The sequence below is a fragment of the Microcebus murinus genome, chromosome 7 (genome assembly GCF_040939455.1).
Source record: "Microcebus murinus isolate Inina chromosome 7, M.murinus_Inina_mat1.0, whole genome shotgun sequence".
In the NCBI taxonomy this organism is placed as follows: Eukaryota; Metazoa; Chordata; class Mammalia; order Primates; family Cheirogaleidae; genus Microcebus; species Microcebus murinus.
The window spans coordinates 79,238,488-79,261,763 of record NC_134110.1 but is presented as its reverse complement, the minus strand read 5'-3'; the positions used below and the strand labels follow the sequence as shown (position 1 = coordinate 79,261,763).

At 37.2% G+C, this 23,276-nt stretch overlaps 1 protein-coding gene across 1 annotated transcript in view; it reads left to right on the top strand.

Moving 5' to 3' along the window:
• Positions 1 to 23,276, top strand: part of STMN2 (stathmin 2) — a 55,011-nt gene that overhangs the window by 6,976 nt on the left and 24,759 nt on the right. The window contains exon 2 of the mRNA XM_012740014.2: positions 23,115 to 23,210. Coding sequence (XP_012595468.1) covers positions 23,115 to 23,210 — 96 coding nt within the window. The remainder of the gene's footprint in view (positions 1 to 23,114; positions 23,211 to 23,276) is intronic.

The following is a 23,276-nucleotide window of genomic DNA, read 5'->3' as shown; positions in this document are numbered from 1 at the left end:
TAACTACGTTAGTCATCTAAGAATCCTAAGAAGTAGTTTCTATCACAGATGAGGAAACTGAGGCATATAAAGGCAAAGTGACTTGCCCAAGGTGACACAGTCAGATCCAGAATTTGGGCTCAGGCCATCTGACTACAGAATCTGTTACCTTCGACCAATTCCTGCTAGTCTTTATAGCCACTTCATGTCAAAGGTGTTCCCACTGTGAAGGTCAAACTTGTGATAACACCATTTTGTTTAACTGGCCTGAGCTGGTCTTGTCCTTTCTGAATACAGATTCGATTTGAGGGGAAAAATACCTTCAAAGTGATGACTGGTTTTAATAGCTAAACTGAGTCTTATTAAAATAATTGCCATGATTCAGGCTTTGGGGAAAAGAGAGCTATAAAATGTCAAGAGTTTTAATATATGGAATACATGGCTTTCTGCGGGTTCAGCCCAGCAGCCGCTATGATGTGGTACCAGTTCTGGAAAAAAAACATGGACCTAATCTCATCGGTCTCATCCCGGTTAGCACATTTCAAAATGGATCCTTAAATCCTTCCATATACTCTAGATAGTTAATTTTAATGTTTTGTTTTATGAAGTAAATTTAGAGCTAAAAGAGAAATACAGCTTAGGCATCCATATTTAATCTAACTGTTAGATATTACTTCAAGAGTCTTTTCATCTTATTACCTCAAAAGCAGGCAGAAAGGAGAGATCTGTGGGAAGCCTCGGCATCCCTTGTGAAACATTTTTAATTATCTTTTAATAAAGGAATCAGTCCTTGTCATTTGTCAAGGAGACATTTGCGGTAGTAAAACCTGTGTTTATAATAGCCATTTTTATTAGTCATGATTAAAGATAACATTTTGTGTACATTTGTTCTCACAAAGCACTTTTATGTGAATGTAAAGGTTAATTAATGCATTTCAGCAATCATTTTGCTAGTCATCTGGAAATATAGCTTCCCCAGGAATTGTACTTAAGAGAAGGAGCCACACATGCTATGAAACGGAAACACAAACATTTTAAGTTTTTTCTCACTTGTAATGTCGAGGACCTCCAGAGTAAAATATTTAATACTCTGAAAAATTATAGGTTTCAAGATTTATTTTTATGACAAGAAATAGATAACTACAGTTCTCTCATAAAGCACATTAAAAATAATTTATTTTTATAGAGCAAGAATATTGCCTAGGACTGATTTTGGTGGGTTTTTTTTTTTTACCAAGATTGTAAAGCAGTGCCTGTAAGAGTACCCATTTGGTTGTTGGCGTTTGTGTGTTATCCATTAGTACAAGTGCATAGAATACCAATATATCATCAGTAATCTGAATTTGTCCATCTTTTTTTAGTTGTATGTCTTTATATCAGGATAAAGAGACTTGAATGAAGTTTATGCAAACCTAGTCCCACAAATACTTTTACAAGAGTGTTTTAAAATGGAAATTAAATCTTTATTGGCCTTCTACTCCCTCTTTTGAAAGATTTTTTTTTCCTATGAAATGCAGCCATAAAGTTTAATTTCCATTTAACAAAACTGCTCACAGTAAACCTAGTAATAGTTTTCCAGTTTGGGCTTCCTAGTGAGTAGCAACCTAATTCACATGAAAAAAAAAAAAACAAAACCCAATTTATAATAGACTGACTGCTACAAAACTGAGGCCAGAAAATCCCATCAAGATGGCACTGTTTTCATTTCCAGACTAATGGGAAGGCATACCGATCATCTCAGGCAGTTGAACAGTGCATTGTGAGGATAGAGTTATAGTCAAACACATAAAAAATTACCCAAGTCAAGTCTAGTCTTTTGATGACAGATTATATAATCCTGCACTCCTGTTGCTTTAAAAATTATCATCTTATCATTCTATTTCTGATGGACTTTTCCCTTTTACAGTAAAAAAAAAAATCAAATAAGCAAAGAAGACTGAAAAATGCTCAAAGGAAAACTTATATAGTATGATCTATTTATATGGAACCTTGCTTTTAGGAAACATTCACCTGCTTCATCTTTTTTAGTATAATCCCTGTGAGATGGGCATAGTACCTGAGTTACCTTATTTAAAGAGAAGTAAATTTAAGCTCAAAGAATTTATTCAAGTTTATATGTGGTAAGTTAAGCTTCAGGGTCAGGGTCAGAACACAGGTCTAATATATATATATTACATATGTGCTATATATAATATATAAAATATGTTTATATATAATAAAATTGCATATATTATTTTTATATTCTATAATATTTATATAATGATAAATATTATATATTATGTAAGATACACACACACATACACAAACAAGAGTAAGGTTTAGCACTCATTCCACTATCCTATAATCAAACATGCACCATGAGGAAAGCCACACGCTAAGCATATTTGTTTCCAGTCAAAAGTAATTAATAATTAATTTCACTAAAGTAAAACAAATTTGAGCACCAACTCTGTTCTGAAGCCTATGATAGATATTATGAAAATATGAGTAAACATGGTCCTCACCCTTGGGAAATTTAGTCTTTTGAAGAAAAAAAGATTCTGTACATACCAAAAAATGGAATAGCAATAATGGTAATTTATAACTATAAATAGAAGGCCTCCCCATTTTAACAATTTTATTATACTACCGTGCAATTATTAAAAGACGGTACATAATAATATACTAATAATGTCAGTTAGGAAAAATACTAACATCCACCAAAAGGCTACAAAATTTAAGTATTTCAGTATTTAATGAAGTATTTAAGATTAGTTAAATGTCTCTATCAACTGATTCAGCCAGAGAGGTCTCTAGTTAGAATGCTTCTCATATTTTCCTGATTAAATCAGTAGCACTTGAGCAACTAGGACCTACCCCCAGCGGTCCTCATCCTATGGCTTGGAAATGGCCCCATGAGTTTGTGTTTCTAACAAGCTCCCAGGTGGTGCTGATGGTGCAGCTGGTCCAAGACCACGTTTGCAGTAAACCTAACAGCAGTGACCAGCAAGGTGCGCAGAGCAGCAAGGCCAGGGAGCCTGGCCCTGTGGTGTAAGAGTGGTCCCCCCTAACTCTGCCACATGAACTGAAGAAGACAGGGAGCCTGAGCCCCGAGCAGCTCTGCCCCCCCCCCCAGTGCTGATTACGCTGCATTGAAGAGCCCAGGAGCGTGATTCCAAAGTCCTGTGTTTTAGTCTTGACTCTCACAACTGACCTTGGTCAGGTTGACTTTCCTCTCTGCACCTCTAATACAGCACCTGTAAAACAGCAATACTAACTGCCTTGTTCATGTCCAAGGGTCACTGTCAGAATCAAGGAAACAAATGTGAAAGTGATTAGTGTCTCTCAAGTACTCTACAAATGCAAGGGGTTGATTGCCATTAGATAGAACTGTGGGTATTTTATTAATGAAATACCAATGGGTATGCATTTAGAATAAGGAGCACAGTGCGAAACTGAGCCATTTGCTTTTTGAAAAATACTTCCTAAATAATGAAAAGTGAAATGAAATGTTGGTGGAATCCTTCAGACAACAGCGTCTGCTATTTTGCAAGCCGTATGATTAGAACCCACCTGGCCAGCCTTCTGTAGATAGATATTTAAGATTCTTTCTTAAATAGGTCCTTCTTTCTTTTTTTTTTTTTTTTTTTTGAGACAGAGTCTCGCTTTGTTGCCCAGGCTAGAGTGAGTGCCGTGGCGTCAGCCTAGCTCACAGCAACCTCAAACTCCTGGGCTCGAGTGATCCTTCTGCCTCAGCCTCCCGGGTAGCTGGGACTACAGGCATGCGCCACCATGCCCGGCTAATTTTTTTTTATATATATATCAGTTGGCCAATTAATTTCTTTCTATTTATAGTAGAGACGGGGTCTCGCTCTTGCTCAGACTGGTTTTGAACTCCTGACCTTGAGCAATCCGCCCGCCTCGGCCTCCCAAGAGCTAGGATTACAGGCGTGAGCCACAGCGCCCGGCCTTAGGTCCTTCTTTCTAAAGAAGATATTCTTCTTCATAAATGAAGATTAGCTCAGAAGAAGCAATTAACTCACCCAAAGTTTTATTGCAGTTATTTTCCACCCAATTTTCCCCCAACCCAAGCCACTTTAAGGGAAAGGTGGTGAGTTATACCCCAAGATGGCAGCCACCAACCTTAGAGAATGTCCAAAAACAGGGGAACTCCAGCAAGTAGACACAGAAAATGTGAGAGGATTGACAAGCCAGAAGTAAGACTCAGTACTCACTTTCTTTCTGGTCCCATGTCTGCTCCTTGCAGGCACCACCTTGACACTCTCTACCCTCTGAGTCTGCTTCCCTGAGACTGCACAAGCAAGCCCCACTGGGACAAAGCAGCCCACGCCCAAATGTTCAAGCATGTTAAAGCCCAGCTTAAAGCTGCCTTCAGAATTAAAACAGAAGGGTAGGGCCAGATGCAGTGGCTCATGCCTGTAATCCTATCACTTTGGGAGGCCAAGGTGGGAGGATTGCTTGAGGCCAGGAGTTGGAAATCAGCCTGAGCAAAATCGAGACCCCATCTCTACAAAAAAATCGCAAAATTAGTCAGGCATGGTGGCTCATACCTGTAGTCCCAGCTACTAGGGAAGGGTGAGGCAGGAGGATCGCTTGAGCCCAGGAGTTTGAGGTTGCAATGAGCTATGATGATGCCACCACACTCTGGCATGGGTGACAGAATGAGACCCCGTCTCAAAAAAAGAAGAGTAAAGCTCTGTGTAGTGGGAAAATCAGCTTGTCATGAAACTCAAAAGAATGCTATGTCCTATGAAAATTACAAAGTAGTCCTAGAAGTTTTCTCCAAAAATGCTTAGGTCAGGAACTATTCCTGTACTGATAAGAGAGAGCTCTAGTGGATTAGAGGTGTGTGTGGGTATCTATCAGATGGGCATGGTTTTATACCTACTCCATCATTCGCCATCTGAGCATCCTTGAGCAAATTATTCAACATTTCTGTACTCCAATTTCTCAGTTATGAAATGGGAAAATAATACCTAGATCACATAGTCGTTATGAGAATTAAGTAAACAATTGGAATGTTAATCATTTGGTAATTAAAACCATTAATATTAATCTTCTTCCCTGACCCCATAGATGCATGATTTAAAAATACTAAATAATAAAAATGCAAACATCTTAATTCTTATACTTTGTTAATTTCTATATGTATGACACATCTACTAGAAATTACTTGAAACTGAGGAAGTGATCACTGCTCAATAATTCTTTGTGGTAGAGGGAGAGCTGGGATATTTATGCCACTGCTGACAATGCAACTATCTCCACGCAAATCCATTGTGGATGATGCCAGAATTTAATAGCTAAGCATTTTGTCTAGGTCAAAGCACAATAAGCACAAAGACAGATAATTAAAGTAAAAGCATATTTCTCCTACATATATTTCTTATGTCATGTTTCTCTGCCATATTTTATAGCTCATCCTACTTGAAATACATATATACCTTCAATAAAACTGAGCCTTCTTGCCTACCCAGGAAGGCTCATCAACATAAGAAGTCAGATCCAGTAGAAATAAAAACTGACTCCAGAAGCATTAAAATATGAGGTCTCGTGAAGAGCAGGTAACAGGGGTAAATTATATGTCTCTCTCTCTCTCCCTGTCTCTCTCTCACACATACACGCACATGCACGCATACACAAAGTCTCTCATTCTTTCTTACCTTCTTATCAACCCATCAGTTTCATCCACCCATCCCTCATCACTTGACTCTTGCACAGTCTTTCACCCTCACCCTTTCAGCCTCCTCCCTGCCTGGTACCCTCCTGCTCTCCTACTTCCACTTTCAACACCCTTCCTTCAGCTAAGTCTTTTCTTTCAAGGATACCTCCAGTTACTTTCTTATCTGGATCAGTTTAGCCTTCCTCTTCTCCACCTATTAGTGGATGAGCATGATAAAGAAATTAGAGTCAAGCAGTACAAACAGAATAGTTCTTAGATGATTGTGGTGGGGAAAAGGATATGAATACTTAGAATTTAGTATTATTCTAAATTCATGAAAGCAACATTTTTTCAATCAATAGTGTTTCCGGTACCAATCAATAATCTGTTATTGCTATTTCAAAAATCTATAGGGTGTTAGCAGAATAGAGCTAACAAGACCTAATTACTAGAGCAAGAAAGGTATCTTGAGAAATCAAATTAACATTCATCTGGCATCAGAGTTTACAAAAGCTTAAAGGAGGATAACTGACTACCCATATAAAAGCATTTTAAGCATTTTGTTTTGCCTCCAAAATATCAATGCATACAAATATGTGGTATATAAACTAGGAATTATATTTATGACATAACTTCAGACATATTAAAAGAAATATGTGCTTATATTTACAAGTATAGTGCTTTTTCAAATTAGATACTGTTGATGACAGTAATCTACATATAAAAATGGTCGATATTTTTTCACATTTATAAGCCATAAAACACAGATCATAAATATATTTCTACTTTCTCATAAACACGGAATAATGACTGAGGAGTAGCTTTATATGAAAGCACCGTTACAATTTAAATCCTCCCATGGTTATAATAGATTGCACTGGGTAGGAGAGCTTTGAAAAAAAAAATAGACGTTTCTGTTTGGTTATTATACCAAAACATCTCACGAGGCTCTGAAATGTTGAGGCAAAACACAAAGGTAGAGAGAAAAGAATTGCATTTCTTCTAAACCAAAGACTTGGTTAAAAAAAAAAAAAAAGAAAACGTATAGTAGTAGAACAAATAAAAGAAAATGGATTCAGTATTTAGGATGAAAAATGTTTTTTAAGTGTGGGACCAACACTGAAGAAAAACCGAATAGAGCTGCTTTGAAAGAATTGGATTCCATTTTTTAAAATTTTTCTGAGAATAGATTTTTTTTAAAAAGCACACGCAGGTGCAGTTGGTACTGTTTCTAAATTTTGGCAAGCTGTATTACAACTTATCCAAGATAAGAAAGACAGACAAATGTCGCTTGAGAGAAAACACTGGATTTCGTGTCCAGCTTGCATAGCTGAAAAGAATAAAAACCGACCCGTTCAAGCTCATTACAATGGGAAGATGTCACTCCTAACAAATAGCCTTGAAGTTATTCCATTCAGAAAACCATATGTTGTATAACTTTTGATAAATTTTAGAAGTGAACTATGAATACATAGGGTGAGGACAGTCAGCTGAGAAGTTGAAGATTTCTCAGAATTGCTACTGGGAAAGAAATGCTCTCCCCAAAACAAACGGTGGCAGGGTTTCCAAGTCAGCCTTGAATCTAGCTTTCCTGGATCTTTCCGTCTTGTGAACTCTCTCACAAGCTTACTGTCTAACGATGAATCTGACAATTATAGCCATATACCATCTTGTAGCAACTTTTGTTGTCATCTCCCCTGTCATTTATCGTTCACCTACTATGATTGAGCCAGTTGGAAGCCACATGTCCCTATGCACTTTTTCCCATTTAATTTTCACGGCAACTCTGAAACAGGTTTCATTATCCACACTCCACAAGAAAAGAAAGCAGAAGCCAAGGGACGTTAAGTGACTTGCTCTGTTGGTCAGAGCAGATTCAGGTTTCGAGTCTAGCACTCTCTCCACTGTACTCTAGCTTACTCATCTCGAACTATTAATATTTTGACTTTTTATACGACATACTTTGTTTATCTTACACCCAACTGTACCAAGGGCTTCTTTTAAACCAGATATATGTTTCCTTTACTTTGTTTTACTTTGGCTTGCAATAATAATTTTGCAATATTGGCCAATGTAGGTATTGGGTACCTACATTGTCAAGTACTGTGACTGTGCCAAGTACCTTAGGAAGATTATTAGCTTCCTCATTTCTAGAAAGGGAGGGAGGTAAAGTCACATGCAGCTAAGAAAAGTAGCAGCACCAGGATTTGAGACAAATCAGTCTGACTTCAGAGTGGACTTGGTTAACCACCACAGTTAACAGTGTCCCAAGGACATAGTAAGGGCTGTAAATGTGCTTGGTGATATGATGACAATGATGAAGTGAGCAAGAGAAACAGGCAGAACTATAAGGAGTGAGGAGGCTTCACAACACTTAGCTATAGCCACGCCCTTGAAAACTCCCAAAGGTCACCCAAAGAATCAAGACCGAGTTGGAAATTGATCCTTACTAGTGGTATCTTTTATCAGTGCAGCACTTCAGTTTCTCAACATATTACCTAACTCAATCCTTACAATAATGTCGTATCCCATTTTGTGGATACATAAATTCCTTTTCAGAAAGATGAACAAATTATCTAAGGTTGAATAGATCCTATAAAATTTGCCTGTGAACCAAGCAATTATAATTGTACCACCAACTTGTGTCATTTTCAAGCTATTCACATAGCTAAATCTGTAGGACTAGGGCTAACGAAGAGAAGTCCATTTCAAAGCACACAGAAATACCAGTCTGTAGCATAATATAAAGTTAGTGAATTTAGCAGAAAGAAGATCTCAATATGGCTCCACTGTCGAGGCACTTTACCCCGATGCTACTCTTAGTCTCCAAGGGAAAGCCAGAGGGGCTGCTACAAGACTCAGCATCTAGCATTTGTAGCTGAGGGACAGCTAAGCACCAATGGGGATGCATATATGGAATGCTGGCTAATTGCTGTGCTCACTCCTACTGTGTTTCCCTGAAAATAAGACAGGGTCTTATATTTATTTTTCCTCGAGAAGACACCCTAGGGCTTATTTTCAGGGGATATGTTATTTTTTTTTAAGTACGGTACAACAATCTACATTTATTCAAATATAATGAAGTCATCTTCTTCTGGAACGTCATCATAACTCTCCAAACCCTGAATTCCATCCTGAATTTCTTGCGACTCTTATTTCCTTTAGAACCATTGGCCCCAATCTCTCCTGTCGAGCAATAGAGCTCTCCTGGGGCGGATGAGAAGGGCTGCTCCCCTTCTTTACCGCTCCACGACGAAATGCATGGATTGTGCAGATAGGCTGTGTAGCCACGCCCATCACTAGGTCTTATTTTTGGGGTAGGGCTTATATTGTGCAAATGCTTAGAAATCCTGCTAGGGCTTATTTTATGGGTAGGTCTTATTTTCGGGGAAACACGGCACAGATGAGGGAAAAAAGAGGAGATGTTGAAGGAGACACTTAACCCTCACCCTCGAAAAACTTAAATATAGTTGGGGAGAAATGATTAGCAGTCAACCAAACAGTAGAGGAACAAGGGCTAACTTAGGTGAAAAAAGCCAGAAGAAAGACAATGTCCTTGAAAAGGAAAAGGAACTCCAAGGCCCTTTACATGGAAACCATGAAGTTGGAGCCACTTCTCTTTTTAGGGAGATACACATCCAGCCTCATGCGACTGCATGAGTCACAACCACAGGAGACATTTATGAATTGTCACCACATCCCAGTCTAAAAATCCTCTATCCTGCTCTACCTATTATTATTTGGCATAATTTTTAAAGATACGAGTGATGTTCCAAACCACAAATCCCACTTTTTTAGGAATAATATTTAATTATTATTATTAATGAATAATAAATCTAGAGAAAATAGGACATAAAGGAGAGCCAATGTTGTCCCTTTATGTATTATGTATTCTTAAATTGTGATTTTTTAAATAATATCAGCAATTTATCCTGTCAAATTCTAATTCATGTTTACCATCCAAAAAGGTTACATTTTATGCATCACTTATTCTGCCTAACAACAAAAAAAAGAATATTTGAAGTCAAGAATGGATCTTACATGTAGTATGAGGAAGAGTAGAATTTTTCTTAATAATTTAACAATTTGAAATTCAAGACATGAGTTGATTTATGAAGCATTTGTCACATTATACATAATATTTTATATTATCATATAAATATGTTATAATATAGCAAGATTCAGATAGGAAAAATAATTTACAGAGAAGAAATATAAAGAGTAAGTTTTCCTTTTCTTTAATATGAGATGCCATAAGATAATTTGTTTAAGGAAAGGTAGACAAAGAAAGCCCTTACTGAAAAAAACACAAAAGGATGAATCTGTATGTAACAGGAAAGTTATTCCACTTAAACATAAAATTTGTCAGATTTGTAGAATCACAGGAGTCCAGTGCTTGGAGAAACCAATTACAGATGAGAAAATGAGTCCAGAGAGAGTAAGTGACTTGCTTAAGGTCTTAAAATAAACAATATTAAGTTCCGAAAAGATGCTAAAGGTCATTTTCTCCAATCACTGTCCGATGCTTGTTTTCTTACCTATAACATGAGATTAATCCGTATTTGTGTTAGTATCCAAGAACATAGTTTCACCTGAAAGAGTCTCAGCGCATTTCATAATTTTGTAAAGTAAAAGGAAAATGCCATTTTTTGTGAACCTTTTATAACTGGAGAAATTCTGGAAGTAATAAAGAATATACATATATTGTATTGGTCAGAAGAAGCGGCAACGAGCACTAGACCTTTGGATGCATCACAAGAACTTTGTATCCATACCTGAGGCACTGGTCCTCACCTGCAGAGGAGTTTCTTTCCTAAGAGGGACTGAAAAATGTGACCCTCTTTGGAAGTCTGCTTCCAGGGACTCTGAAAGAAGAGATTATAGACTACAGGGGTCTTGAGAAAGGTAAAAAAAGTTGCCACAAAGCAAAATATATTGTTTTTTTAATTACCTAACATCAAAAATGTACAAGCAGATTTAGGAACAGGAAAAGAGTCAAATATCAAATAAAAATACTGATTTAAAAAAAAACATACCATCAGTCCATTCATCACTTCCATCTCCTACTTCTGTTTTCCATTTTGTCCCTGTCACTGCCACCACCCCACCACCTGCCATACCCAAATGGGGTGGGGAGGTGTTTGGAGAAAAAAAGATTCTTAGGTCTGATTTCTTCATCTATTAACATCTATCAAATGAGAATATCATTCAATGATTCTACTGTTCCACCTAGGTCTAAGGTGCAATGGCTGTTGATTCTAACTACATAAGACAAAATGCAAACTTATTAATCATCAAACTTATATATGTTGGTGAACTTAAAGTAACTTTTGATGAAGAATACTTACCAGTTCAAGTCAACCAAGTCTCATAAAAGGGCAAAAACAAAAATGCAATAACCAAAGAAAATAAAAAATATTCACAATGTCTTTCCTCAAGGTATGAACAAATTCTCCTGATCTCGCTGGAATTCTTGTTTTTATTTTGTAGATTAAGTGTGTTGTGAAATCTCCCTGCAAAAGAATATGGTTATTTTTACTTTTTAAATTTTTCCAGTTTTCTTGTGCTATGTAATTGAAATATGTAATTATTTCAAATAAATCAAAACCAATTTTCAATGGCTTTATCTTCTCTGAGGCCACCTGCTTCATTAAACTAAAGGCAAAGTGATATTTTGGCATGTATCACACAAAACTATGTTTATCATAGCATGAGCATACAAAAATTTTGTGCAACAGAAAATGATCATTTCTTTCTTTTTAAAATTTTTTTAAATTTATTTTTTCCAGCTTTGTTAAGGTATAGGTGACAAATAAAAATTATATATTTATCATGTACAATATTTATGTATATGTTGTAAAATAGTTAAATCAAGCTAATTAACATATTCATCATCTCACATATTTATTTATTTTTGTGGTGAGAACATTTAAGATCTACTCTCTTAGCAATTTCAAATATAAATTCTTATTAACTATAGTCACCATGTTTTATAGTAGATCTCCTGAATGTATTCATTCTATCTAACTGAGACTTTGTATCCTGACCAACATTTCCCCATTCTCCCACCCTACCTCAGCTCCTGGCAACCACCATTCTATTCTCTGCTTCTAGAAATTAGTTCTGTGTCTTTTTAGTGAGGTCACGCAGTATTTGTCTTTCTGTACCTGGCTTATTTCATTTAACATAATATCCTCAAGATTCATCCATGTTGTCACAAATGATATTATTTCCTTCTTTTTCAGAAAAGAAGGAAATTATGGATAGTATTCTGTTGTGTAATTGTACCACATTTTCTTTATCCGTTCATCCATTGATAGACACTTAGATTGATTCCATATCTTGGCTCTTGTGAACGATACTGCAGTGAGCATGGGAGTGCAGGTATCTTTTCAACGTGCTGATTCCATTTCCTTTGGATATATACCCAGAAATGGGATTGCTGTATCATAGGGTAGTTCTATTTTTAATTTTTTGAGGAACCTCCATATTGCTTTCCATAATGGCAATACTAATTTACATTCCACCAACAGTGCACAAGGATTCCCTTTTCTCCACATTCTCGCTAACTTATCTTGTGTCTTCTTGAGAATAGCCATTCTAACAGATGTGAGGTGATACCTCACTGTGGTTTTGGTTTGCATTTGTCTCATGATGAGTGATATTGAGCATTTTTTCATATACCTGTTGGACATGTGTATGTCTTCCTTTGAGAACTGTTTATTCAGGAAAAAAATGACCATTTCTTAGAGGAGCTTTTATTTCAAAATATCCAGAAGAAACGAGAAAGAAACTTTGGGAAATTTATCCTAGACTAAGTGTTGTCTTTTATATTTTGGCCCTATTGGTGACATAAACTGGATGACACAAAACTGGAATGCAAAAGCTTTGACAGATTACTTACTTGCCTTGCATATTGCTTTGGGTTCCTTGAAGAAAATTATACTAATTAAAGTTCTTAGGATATTATTTGATGAAACCTATTTCAGAAAATGAGCCTTTACACGGCAAAGCTTGAGGAAATAGCATTCGAATTCCAAGACGCAAAAGCAATTTTGTGTCATATCTAGGTTAACCTGAAGGATTTCTTTCACACTATTTGGCTGCCTCTGAAATGGATGCTGAAGGTAATTACACTGTGAAAGCAATAGTAAGATGCTTCACACTCTTCTACCAGACTCCGTTACTCTCACATACTGCCAGTTACTCAAAAATAAAATCACTGCATCATTATGTGTAATAGCAGATAGTTGTAAATCTTGACAATGTTTATATTTTCTATTTAAAGTACATATGTGTGTGTGTGTGTGTTCATTCTTTGACTCAAAGTGACATAGGACATATTACTTAAGAATAGCAAAGTCATGGGACTTGTTCAGGCAGAAAATCTTAACTGATTGTTCAATTTTTGTTTACAGCAGCAGTTACATAAGCATTTAATGCACAGTTTTGAATGAGTGACTAAAATAAAATGCTAACAAATGTGACTTGACGCCCTAACTTTTAGGACACTATTGAGTAAACGCTACATACTGTAGATTTTACAAAGTTTCATTGAAGAAGAAAGACTCTGATATTCTTTTTTAGGTTTATGGGAGCAAGTAAAATTCTGCCTCCTAGAGCGGGCACGGTGGCTCACACCTGTAATCCTAACATTCTGGGAGGCTGAGGAGGGAGGACTGCTTGAGGTCAGGAGTTCAAGACCAGCCTGAGCAAGAGTGAGACCCTGTCTTACTAATAATAATAAAAAAAAAAAAAACATAGAAAAACTTAGCCAGTCAACTAAAAATAGAAACAAAAAATTAGCCATGTGTGGTGGCTCGCACCTCTAATCCCAGCTACTTGGGAGGCTGAGGCAGGAGGATCAGGATTGCTTAAGCCCAGGAGTTTGAGGTTGCTGTGAGCTAGGCTGATGCCACGGCACTCACTCTAGCCCGGACAACAAACTAAGACACTGTCTCAAAAAAAAAAAAAAAAACAATTCTGCCTTTTCCATGAGGCTTTTGTGAACTTTGCTTGGAATAGTTATCTTCTATTAATTACTTATATGTCATTCATTTCCTAAGAAAACATTTAGGGAGACTGCTATAAGTATAGTTTGCATACTACCCAAATAAGAATTCTATTTGGTGAAAACTTGGTAAATATTATTTGGCAATACTACCAAATTGAAATATTTATTTTTTCCACAGTTGATGTTAATAACTATAATATACAGCATGGATTTTAAAAGACACACTCAAAACTGAAACAACTATATGGAGCTCTTCAAATGCATTGAAACTGTACACCAGTCCAAGGAAGTAGAGGTTTTCATGGAACTCTTCAAGAAATATGCTTTGAACTTTTAGCAAGTTTTCAGATTGATAGAGGAATTAAATCAGATATAACTGATAGGGCTTGTGGCACAAATTGTTGCCTGCTTAATCTGATTCTGCTTTTTCCCAGTGTTAGTAAATTAGCATATTCCATCATATGAAGACAATCAATACCATGCCATGGTGATAAATTGGATTCCCTTTGAGTCATAAAGTCTGTATCTACCCTCAGTATCAAAACCCCTGGTTAATTCAAGGGGGGAAGTCACCTGCCCCATGAACTGAGATAAAGTCATCTGAATTATATACATATATATATATACATATATATATAGAGAGAGAGAGAGAGAGAGATAAATAGATAGATAGATAGATTGCACTGTGATGAAAAGTCTTGCACTTCACATTTCTGAAATTTTCTGCTTTCACTGAGAACATACTAGGCAAGCCATCCTGTATATAGTCTTAAATACATAGTCAGACTAAACTCAAAAAACTGTGAAATAGAAGCCAAGGCTTATTTTCTGGAGAAAACCCACACTTTCAACCAAGTGAGCACAAAGAAGCCAACATCCTTATCACTGGTGACCAACACATTTGTGATTCTAAACACTGACCCCACAAATACAATCATCATTCTGCATAGGAACTGTGGGTTTTGCTGAATTAAAAGTAGGTGCAAAATGTTTTTCTAATCTTCAGTCAAGAATTAAAAAAAATAATGGAGGGAGATTTAAATCACTTGGGTGCCACATAGTCATTTTAGAGAAACAATTCAGAGAATGTCATGGCAGCCTCAAATTGCTGCTCAGGAGTGTCCCAGCTCAGAAGTCTGCAGGGAAGAGCAAAGTCATTCTTACAGGAAAATTCTCTTTAGCCAAATGCACTGATTCTCTGTTTTTTTCCTCTGGCTTTGTCTCATTTAAGTCCCGACACATTTAGCCATCATTTTAGGATTATTGCTAGTACCTGGTAGTATTAGAAGCATAAATTAGAGGGGGAAACTCCTCAGTACTCAGACTTGGTGATAAAAATCTTGACACGTAAACAGAATAAAATGCTTTCATTATTCCTTTGAACCACAGTGTAGTTTGGTCTCCCTCAAGGACTGTAAGAATGTCTTTCATCAGAGGAGAGAAAAAAAAAGGACGCAGCCCTGCATGGTGGAATAGAACTCTCATTAAACACAGCAGGGGCTTTAGCTGGAATCAAGAGTAAGGAGAGGTCTCAGGTTGGCACAATTTACTGCTTCTATTACACTTTTGATCACAGGGACTGATTCATGTCATCCAATTTCTTTTCCTTGTCACTATTGCTGGTGCCACGAATCCATTGACTTGAAATTTAAGAGCCTCGTGTGTTTCTGTATAACCCAGTGATGGGTTGTACTGCTTTGACCTTCTTAAATGTCCCTTTATTTGATTAGGTGTCTATTCCTACAGAAAAATTATAATGCTTTGGTTGGTAAAAATATTAATCTTTCGAAACCTCCCTGGCTTAGGAGACCATAATTCTTATGGGGAGAGATGGGTAGAATGTGGACTCAATTTAATTTTATTCTAAACCAATTAGCATTACATCATCATAGCAGAAATATCTAAAACATTACTTCATATCAGTGATCTTTTGGGATGTTAAAATAGGTTTTTAAAACCTGAGTTATTTATTTTTCTTTCTAAATGTCACATCTTCAATTACATATTCATCAGGCAAAATATTTTTATGCTCCAAATTTGAGCCAATATAGTATGTTAGAAGTATTTTAAATAAAATCATTTTACTCTATTTCATCTTTAAAGAAGAAAATCAAAGTGATGGACCTCCAAAAGTATTTCCAATTGTGAGGACTTAGATCTGACTTTTTGAAAAATAATCTGACCTTGGGCTATGAGGCCCCAAAGCAAGCAAACTACCAAACACACACTCGCACACGCGCCCACACATACACAAAATGTGATCAGAGTCAAGTTAAAATGAGCATCAGGGCCTTAATTTATGAAATGGAAAAAGAAAAGAGGAACCAAGAGAAACTACAAGGTAGCTGATTCCTATCTAATGGAAGGAAGAGAGAGGGGAAAACAGAACTAGGGGATCAACAGTGTTGAATAATCATAGGTGCAAGACTCAGGTCTCCTTAGGACCCATTAGCAGAGAGCCCTGTCCCTCCTTTTGTGGACCGTCCTTTTATATCCTGGCACCAGCTATGAGGACTGCCAGGGAAGCAGGGTCTGTAGCTATGGCCCCTTTTTGCCAGGTACTTAAGACACTGCCACCTGGAAATGACAGATTTTGTCTCCTAAGGTAAGAGGTGCTTTCTGTCACTGTTCATATAAACTGGTAAGCCTCAAACAAAGAGCTTTTGTCCTTTCTACCTATCAGAAACCATGCAGATCTAATTGCTGTAAAACGAAGGGCAAAAGACCTCTATTCTGCTTTCTATAGCATCTGATTTTATCCTTTATTCTCCTCTCCGGAGACCTTTCGAAGGAAGAAAATTAGGTTCAATTTAAATTGAGTATTTAGGATTTGCCAAGAAAACCTCCCTGCTAGACTAATATGATTGCAGGGAAAACAAGAGAAAGGAAAATAGGAAAGGGAATGTGCTAGCAGACCCTGGGCGCTCTTCAGCGGAGCTGTCCTACACCCTAGGCCATGGCCAGCCATCTGGCCCTCCGAGTGACTGTGTCCTTATGCTCATCAAGAACGCACAAGTATCCTATTCCGGGATTCTGACACATTTTCTCCCAAAGTAGTATATTAATGGCATTTTCAGAGCATTCTTTACGATCTTTTACATATTAGCAGGAAGTCTAATACATATCACTACATTTTTTACACTCAGCATCAGCCAAAACTAAGGAGTCAAAACAAAATTTTGCCCAAGATAAATAAACAGGAAAAACATTTTATGTCACTGGACTGCCAATTCTAAATTAAATAACAACAAAATGATAAATATGAAAATTCATATTGATGACTGCTCCCGTACAAACAAATGAAGTGGAAAATTGAAAATTTTTAAACCACTTATTTCTAATTGTTTGGGCCTTTCAAAAATAATAATGAGGTATATTATCATGAATAATGCACATTATTTGCTTCTTTTAAAAGGATATACATTTAAGATGTACTTGAAAGTTTGAATAAAGAGCTCAGAGTTTATGTTATACATTTAGAAGAATGGAGCATATACAAATATCAATTTTATCATTTACCATTAGTAAACAAATCACTCTGCTGTTTTAATCTATCCCCAAATCTAATCTGATTATTAAATCTTCAGTACCACTTGTATTATTCTTCTCAACCACTGTTTGGTCCAAGTTGTACACACACATGTCATACAAAGAAAACAAAATAGAGAAAATTCTGGTAATGGCCTGCCAAAAGTCATTCTTGAGATATTCAAATAACTAATGCAAATTTTTTCTAAATTATCTGGATAATTATTATAATTCTCTATTTACCTGATAGCTGTGATATGAATGTACATGGATATTTTTAGTCATAGAATAAGAATAATATATACTGAGAGTTTCTTTTGAGAAACCGTTCCTGAAGTTTTTAGCCATCTCTGTATCAATATTTATTACCCAAGCATAATCCACATATCAAAAATGTCACACATTTTTCCTATAAAACTTTATACTTGTCTATTGCCAGGTAGTCAATGACTCACATGTAGAAATTGATTAAACAGCAAATGCCAAAGAAAAATGGAAAAATAAAAAAGTCTTGGACACTTTATTTTAAAAATCAATAATAATACATATTATTTTCTTGTTAGAAACAGTATGTAGGCAGTGAAGACCTTGTATAAAACATCTGAGCAAATTGCTGGGGAAGTGAACAGCATCAAGAGCAAGGCATGTAGCGTCAGACAGACCTACCTTCAAACTACTCTACACTTTATGATCCATGGGGCCCTGGGCAAGTTACTCAACCTCTCTAAGTCTCTTTCTTCATCTTTAAATTGTGACTAATTATAGTACCTTTCTCATAGCATCATAAATGAGAAAATGCAAGCAAATACCTTAGTACATTGTTTGTGCTCAACAAACAGCAGCTGTTACCATTGTTCATGGTTCACTGTAGCCATTTGGAAGAAGGGCAAAAAACAATTAGTGTTCATACATCATTAGGTTAAGTGACTATTGCTATAGAATCATTATACTTCATGTGGTTTGAATTTTAAATGAGTTCACTAGAGAAATGCACTTAATTGCAAACATGAATAGTTAATAGCAAGTGTAACTGACTATTAAAAAAGATATGGAATTACCTATCACCTCCTACATTTTTACAAACATGCATACAATTCTGCTTGGTGTTGGGGTGTAGTGAAAAGGTTAATATAAGCTGTATTCCAAAAACCAATAAAGAAAATGATTGTCAATTCAACGTATAAAATATCAATAGTGAAATCTTATTAGCATGTTTCTCCTAGCCCTTCTCATTAGCTTGAGATTCTTTCATTGTTAATAAAAAATATTTATCCAAAGTATTTATATTTCATTCCTGCAACCCACACCCAAATTTCTCCAAATCTAGTCCATTGTACTGGCCTCAGCTTTAGTGACACTTTCTCTGGAAAGCTTCCCTGGACCACTTATTCCCAAGGATCTGTCACTCTTTCCTCTGCACTCTTATAACCACTTGTCCCCAAATTCTGTTATCATTTCCTCCCAATTCTTCTTTCATTAAGTCTCTTGCATCTTCCTTTTATTTCCTTTGCACTATCATTTTCCTAAGCCACATCATGTAACCTGCTAAACTTTATTCATTTGTGTCTTAAGCATGCGTCCTGGTGACATGTCGTTTCTGCATAAAATGGCCAGAAAAAAATCTTTCTAAAAAGAGGATTTTATGAGGTACACCCCCACCTTCAATATGTTCAATGGCTCCATATTTCTAGGATGATCATAATGACCAAACCAAAACACTTTGACATTGCAAAGGACTGTTATTAACAAACATAAACCACAATTGTGCGGGCAAACCCGGACTTACAGATAACCAATCCACTGCCACCTCTGTGCTTCTCAAACTCTCACAGAAATATTCCATACTGTGGACTCAAAACTGAACTCTTAAGCCTAATTTTTGTTTTAAGTTTACATGTTTAAAATCCATGGTACTCTGAAATTCTAGCACAGAATATGTCCATGTTTGTTTTAATGTAAACATCATGTTTTAAATCACAAACCTTTTACATGAGCAAAACTTCAAAACATCTTATCCAAAATCTTGGAGCAAAATTGATGCCCTGCCCACTTCCCCTACCCCCGGCTCCCCTCCCTCCAGAAAAGCATACTACTGGGACACACTCCTGAAAGCCCTATGCAGTAAGGGCTGCCCCTTGGAGTACAGAGAATGCCATTCACAAAGACCTTGAAGCAAAGGATGCGAAGGGAGGACTTCGTATTCCTGATGCGATATCGCTGCCCTATCCATAAAAGCCTCCCATATAGTCTGCTTAGAACCCCATTTCCATGCTAACAATAATAAGTACACCTTCTCTTCTCTTCTTTACTTTCCTCAACACTAATCAGCCTTTATGATCCAGGTCGCTTTGCTCTGGTTGCCATATAAAAAACAAGACACCCAGTTAAATGTGAATTTCAGAAAAACAACATGGTTTTTAGTATGCCCCATGCAATATTTAGATTGCAACTACACTGAGTGTCCTGTATTTGTATCTGCTAAATCTGGCAACCCTAACTGTGAAGCCATTCCTGGCCACCTTCCCTGCCACCCTAAAGCTTTAAGGTTCTTCTGAACTTCTAATACAAATTATGCATGCCACCATTTAACACTTACCCTATTGCACATCCACTTTCATCCACTGTTCTATCATATAATTCACCTCCCTGACTTGAAACCTCCTTGAGAATAAGGATGCTCTTATATCTCTTTGTAATTCCATAATGCCTCACAGAAACTCCTGTCCAGAGGTGATGATCATAAATACTTCTTAATTGAGAAACAGATTTGAAATCAATGAACAAGACAGCCAGCAACTATTTACTGAGCATCCACTTTCTATTCTATCCAGAACTATGCTGTGAATTATTTCACAGCATAATAATATGATAAATAATATGTAATCACAGATAAATAATATGCAATATGTGCCTTCAAAGAGCTTATAGTTTAAGAAAATTATATGTCAAAACAAGTAGCAAATGACCTTACACAGTATATAATCAAGATTGTGTAGTTCAGCCCACTGCAGGCAATAAGAGACCAGTGTTGATAGCCCCCCTAAGAGAGAGAAGCACTGAGGAGGGGGTATCTGGATGAGGACTCAAATTTTAGGAAGGGTTTAGATGAGCAAAGAGGACTAGGAAGGGCAACGCCATCTGGGGAAAGTTTGGGCAACTGCACCAAGTGGAGGGGAAACCCTTCTTCATGGTAGAGTGCTCCTTCGCTGCAGGAAACAATCAGGACTGTGATTGGACTGTGGTTGCAGCTGGTTCTAAGGAGCTGCCTGGGATTCAGGCACCTGTATCAGTGAGAATCTATGCGGTGGCTGTCACTGAGTTGGATCATACCATGTAGTCATAGCCTTTGATCAAAATCATCATCAAGGTAAGGATGCTATTAAAACAATCACCCATAGAGATCAACTGAGTTGTGTACCCAGACCACCCTAGAACAGGAAAGTACAAATATTTTTATCAGCCGTATTTAGTTTGGGCTGCTATAACAAAGCACCATGGACTGGGTGGCTGATAAACACCAGAAATGCATTTCTCACAGTTCTGGAGGCTGGAAGTTCAAGATCAAGATGCCAGCGTAGTCGGGTTCTAGGAAGTGCTGTCTTCAGGGCTGCAGACTCCCAAAGCCTTTTTACGTCTTCACATGGCAGAAAGAGATGGAGCCAGCTCTCTAGGCTTTTCTTAAAAGGACACTGATCCCATTCATGAGGGCTCCACTCTCATGACATGATCACTATCTAAAGGCCTCACCTCCAGATATCATCACACTGGGGATTAGATTTCAACATACAAATTTGGGGGGGGGAGGGACACAAACATTCAGTCCATAACAATATCGTGTTTATTCATTGCACATATTGCTCTAAGTGTGCTGCTCCCTGACAGTCTTTGCATTCTTCTCTCTTCATGAGCTTGTCAAGCATAATTATGGCAGTGGCCTCACTGAAAATTATTGAATTTCAGTTCCTGAGGACAGATGTTGAGGAGTTATCTCTTCAGTAAAAATGCATGTTCCTCTACAACTTTAATCTGTTGCCACTTTATGACATACAAAATCTTTTGTTTTATTTTTATGTTTGGATTGACCATTCTTAATAAGGCTGGCATCTAATATGCTTCATGTGCTAATATGTGATAAGTCTTACAAAATGTCTTGGATGTCATATTGCATTCTCTTACAAAAAAAGGTGCCAGCCTACAAAAGGTTTGCTGTTACTGTTTTCAATTAGTTCGTGGAATTAAATGTATTAAATCACCAAATGTTCCCTCCTCTAGTAGAAATTATGATTCTCACTGAACATCTGTGTAAAACTCTGCTTGGGCCTTTATACGTGACATTATTTCATTAACCAAATAAACAAATAATGCAAAGAAATATGGTTAGCCTTCTAAAATTACAAGGATATTCAATAAAATTTCCCAGAATGAGATTATGAAGATTTTTATGGTACATGACAAATCGTGTTGCTTATTTTAAGGACATAAGCTGAACAGAGAGGGAGAATCTTTAAGCAGATTCTCAGGATACGTTAGGTTGAACCATACGCAATTGACAATATTTGATCTTTGCACCTGTCAACACATTGAACCTCATCCTAAAAGTGGAGCTACAAGAAGGACTCTCGGAAGTCTTGAGATAAATGGATTTACTGCATTTTATCCAAAGGCTCCACCTTTGTCACTGGCCACATAAGATTGTGGCCTCTGTAGGGCTCAGTTAACTCATTTGTAAAATTGGTGGTGGGGTAGGTGGTCAGTTAACTAAATGATTTCATAGGATCTTCCCAGTATAACATTCTGTGGCTCTAAGGCTTGTAAGTGTAGAATCTGTTTCCTTCTAGCCAAGAAAAGATGCCCTTGTCAATAATGCCCAAACACCTCCTGGGGATTCCCTCCTGCCGGATGTGCCCATTCTCCCTTGGGTTACATAATGGTTGGAAGACCTTGCCAAGAGGCAAATGCTACCTGTGAAATTCCTTATGCTAGACAATAGCCATCTGTTTATAATTTCTCACAAGTTAGTGCACAATATACCCATCATTTTCCTTCCATTTTCCTTAATTCATTAATTTTACTAATTAATCAACAGCGGTGAGAGGATCCCACCTCCTTATCCCCATGTGGTGGTCTGGAGACACTTGTCCTGGTGACAGCTGACAGTGATGAGATGCTCACTGAGTTTACATGGGCAGGAAGCCTCCTAGAGGAGACAGAAGAAAATTAAATGGGGAGGGGGAGTGAAGGAGCAGAGAGGTCACAATCTGGCTTCCTGCAGCTGCATGGCAAGGTTGGCACCCAAACTGGGTTTCACAGGAAGGAAAGGTGACCCTCATAAGATCTTATCAGATCTCAGATCCAGGCTTTGGGTGTGTGTGGACAGAGAGAGGGATAAGAAAATGCACTTGGGGATGAAGCAACAGCGTCAACATAGGTCCCTGGAGGATGTATCTGTTTAATAACTATCCTGATGACTTCTCTGACTATCCCCAAATGAATAATTGATGATATGGGTTGAACGAACAATGGAACCCTCCTGAATCTTACTTATGTGTAATAGACCTGCATGCACATTTACTAGAATGAGGCTCTCTCTGCTAATTTTGTCTCTTTCTACTTCCTCCATATCTTTCCTACCTCTCCTTCCTGCCTTGCTGGATCTTAATTCCTCCCACCATCCTTTCTTTCTCTAACTCCCTTTCTCTCGCTTATTATCTAACCTGCTATAATATGCAATCCATGTCCTCTGCAAGAAGGAATCTGCATTTTAGAGATCTGTGGACATCTTGCACTCATTCATATTTTGCGAAAGAAAGCAAAGGAATATATCTGGCAATATTCATTCTTCAGGAGGCTATCATTATTATTCAAATTAAAGGAAGCAATAAAAGGAAATTCAGAAAATAAAAGATACTAATCTTGAATCTTTCATTTCAGCCTACAAGGAAAAAATGAAGGAGCTGTCCATGCTATCACTGATCTGCTCTTGCTTTTACCCGGAACCTCGTAACATCAACATCTATACTTACGATGGTGAGTTGCCTGCAATAGAAATGCCCTTGCAATGGTGATATAGCACCTCTTGTATATTCCTGGATA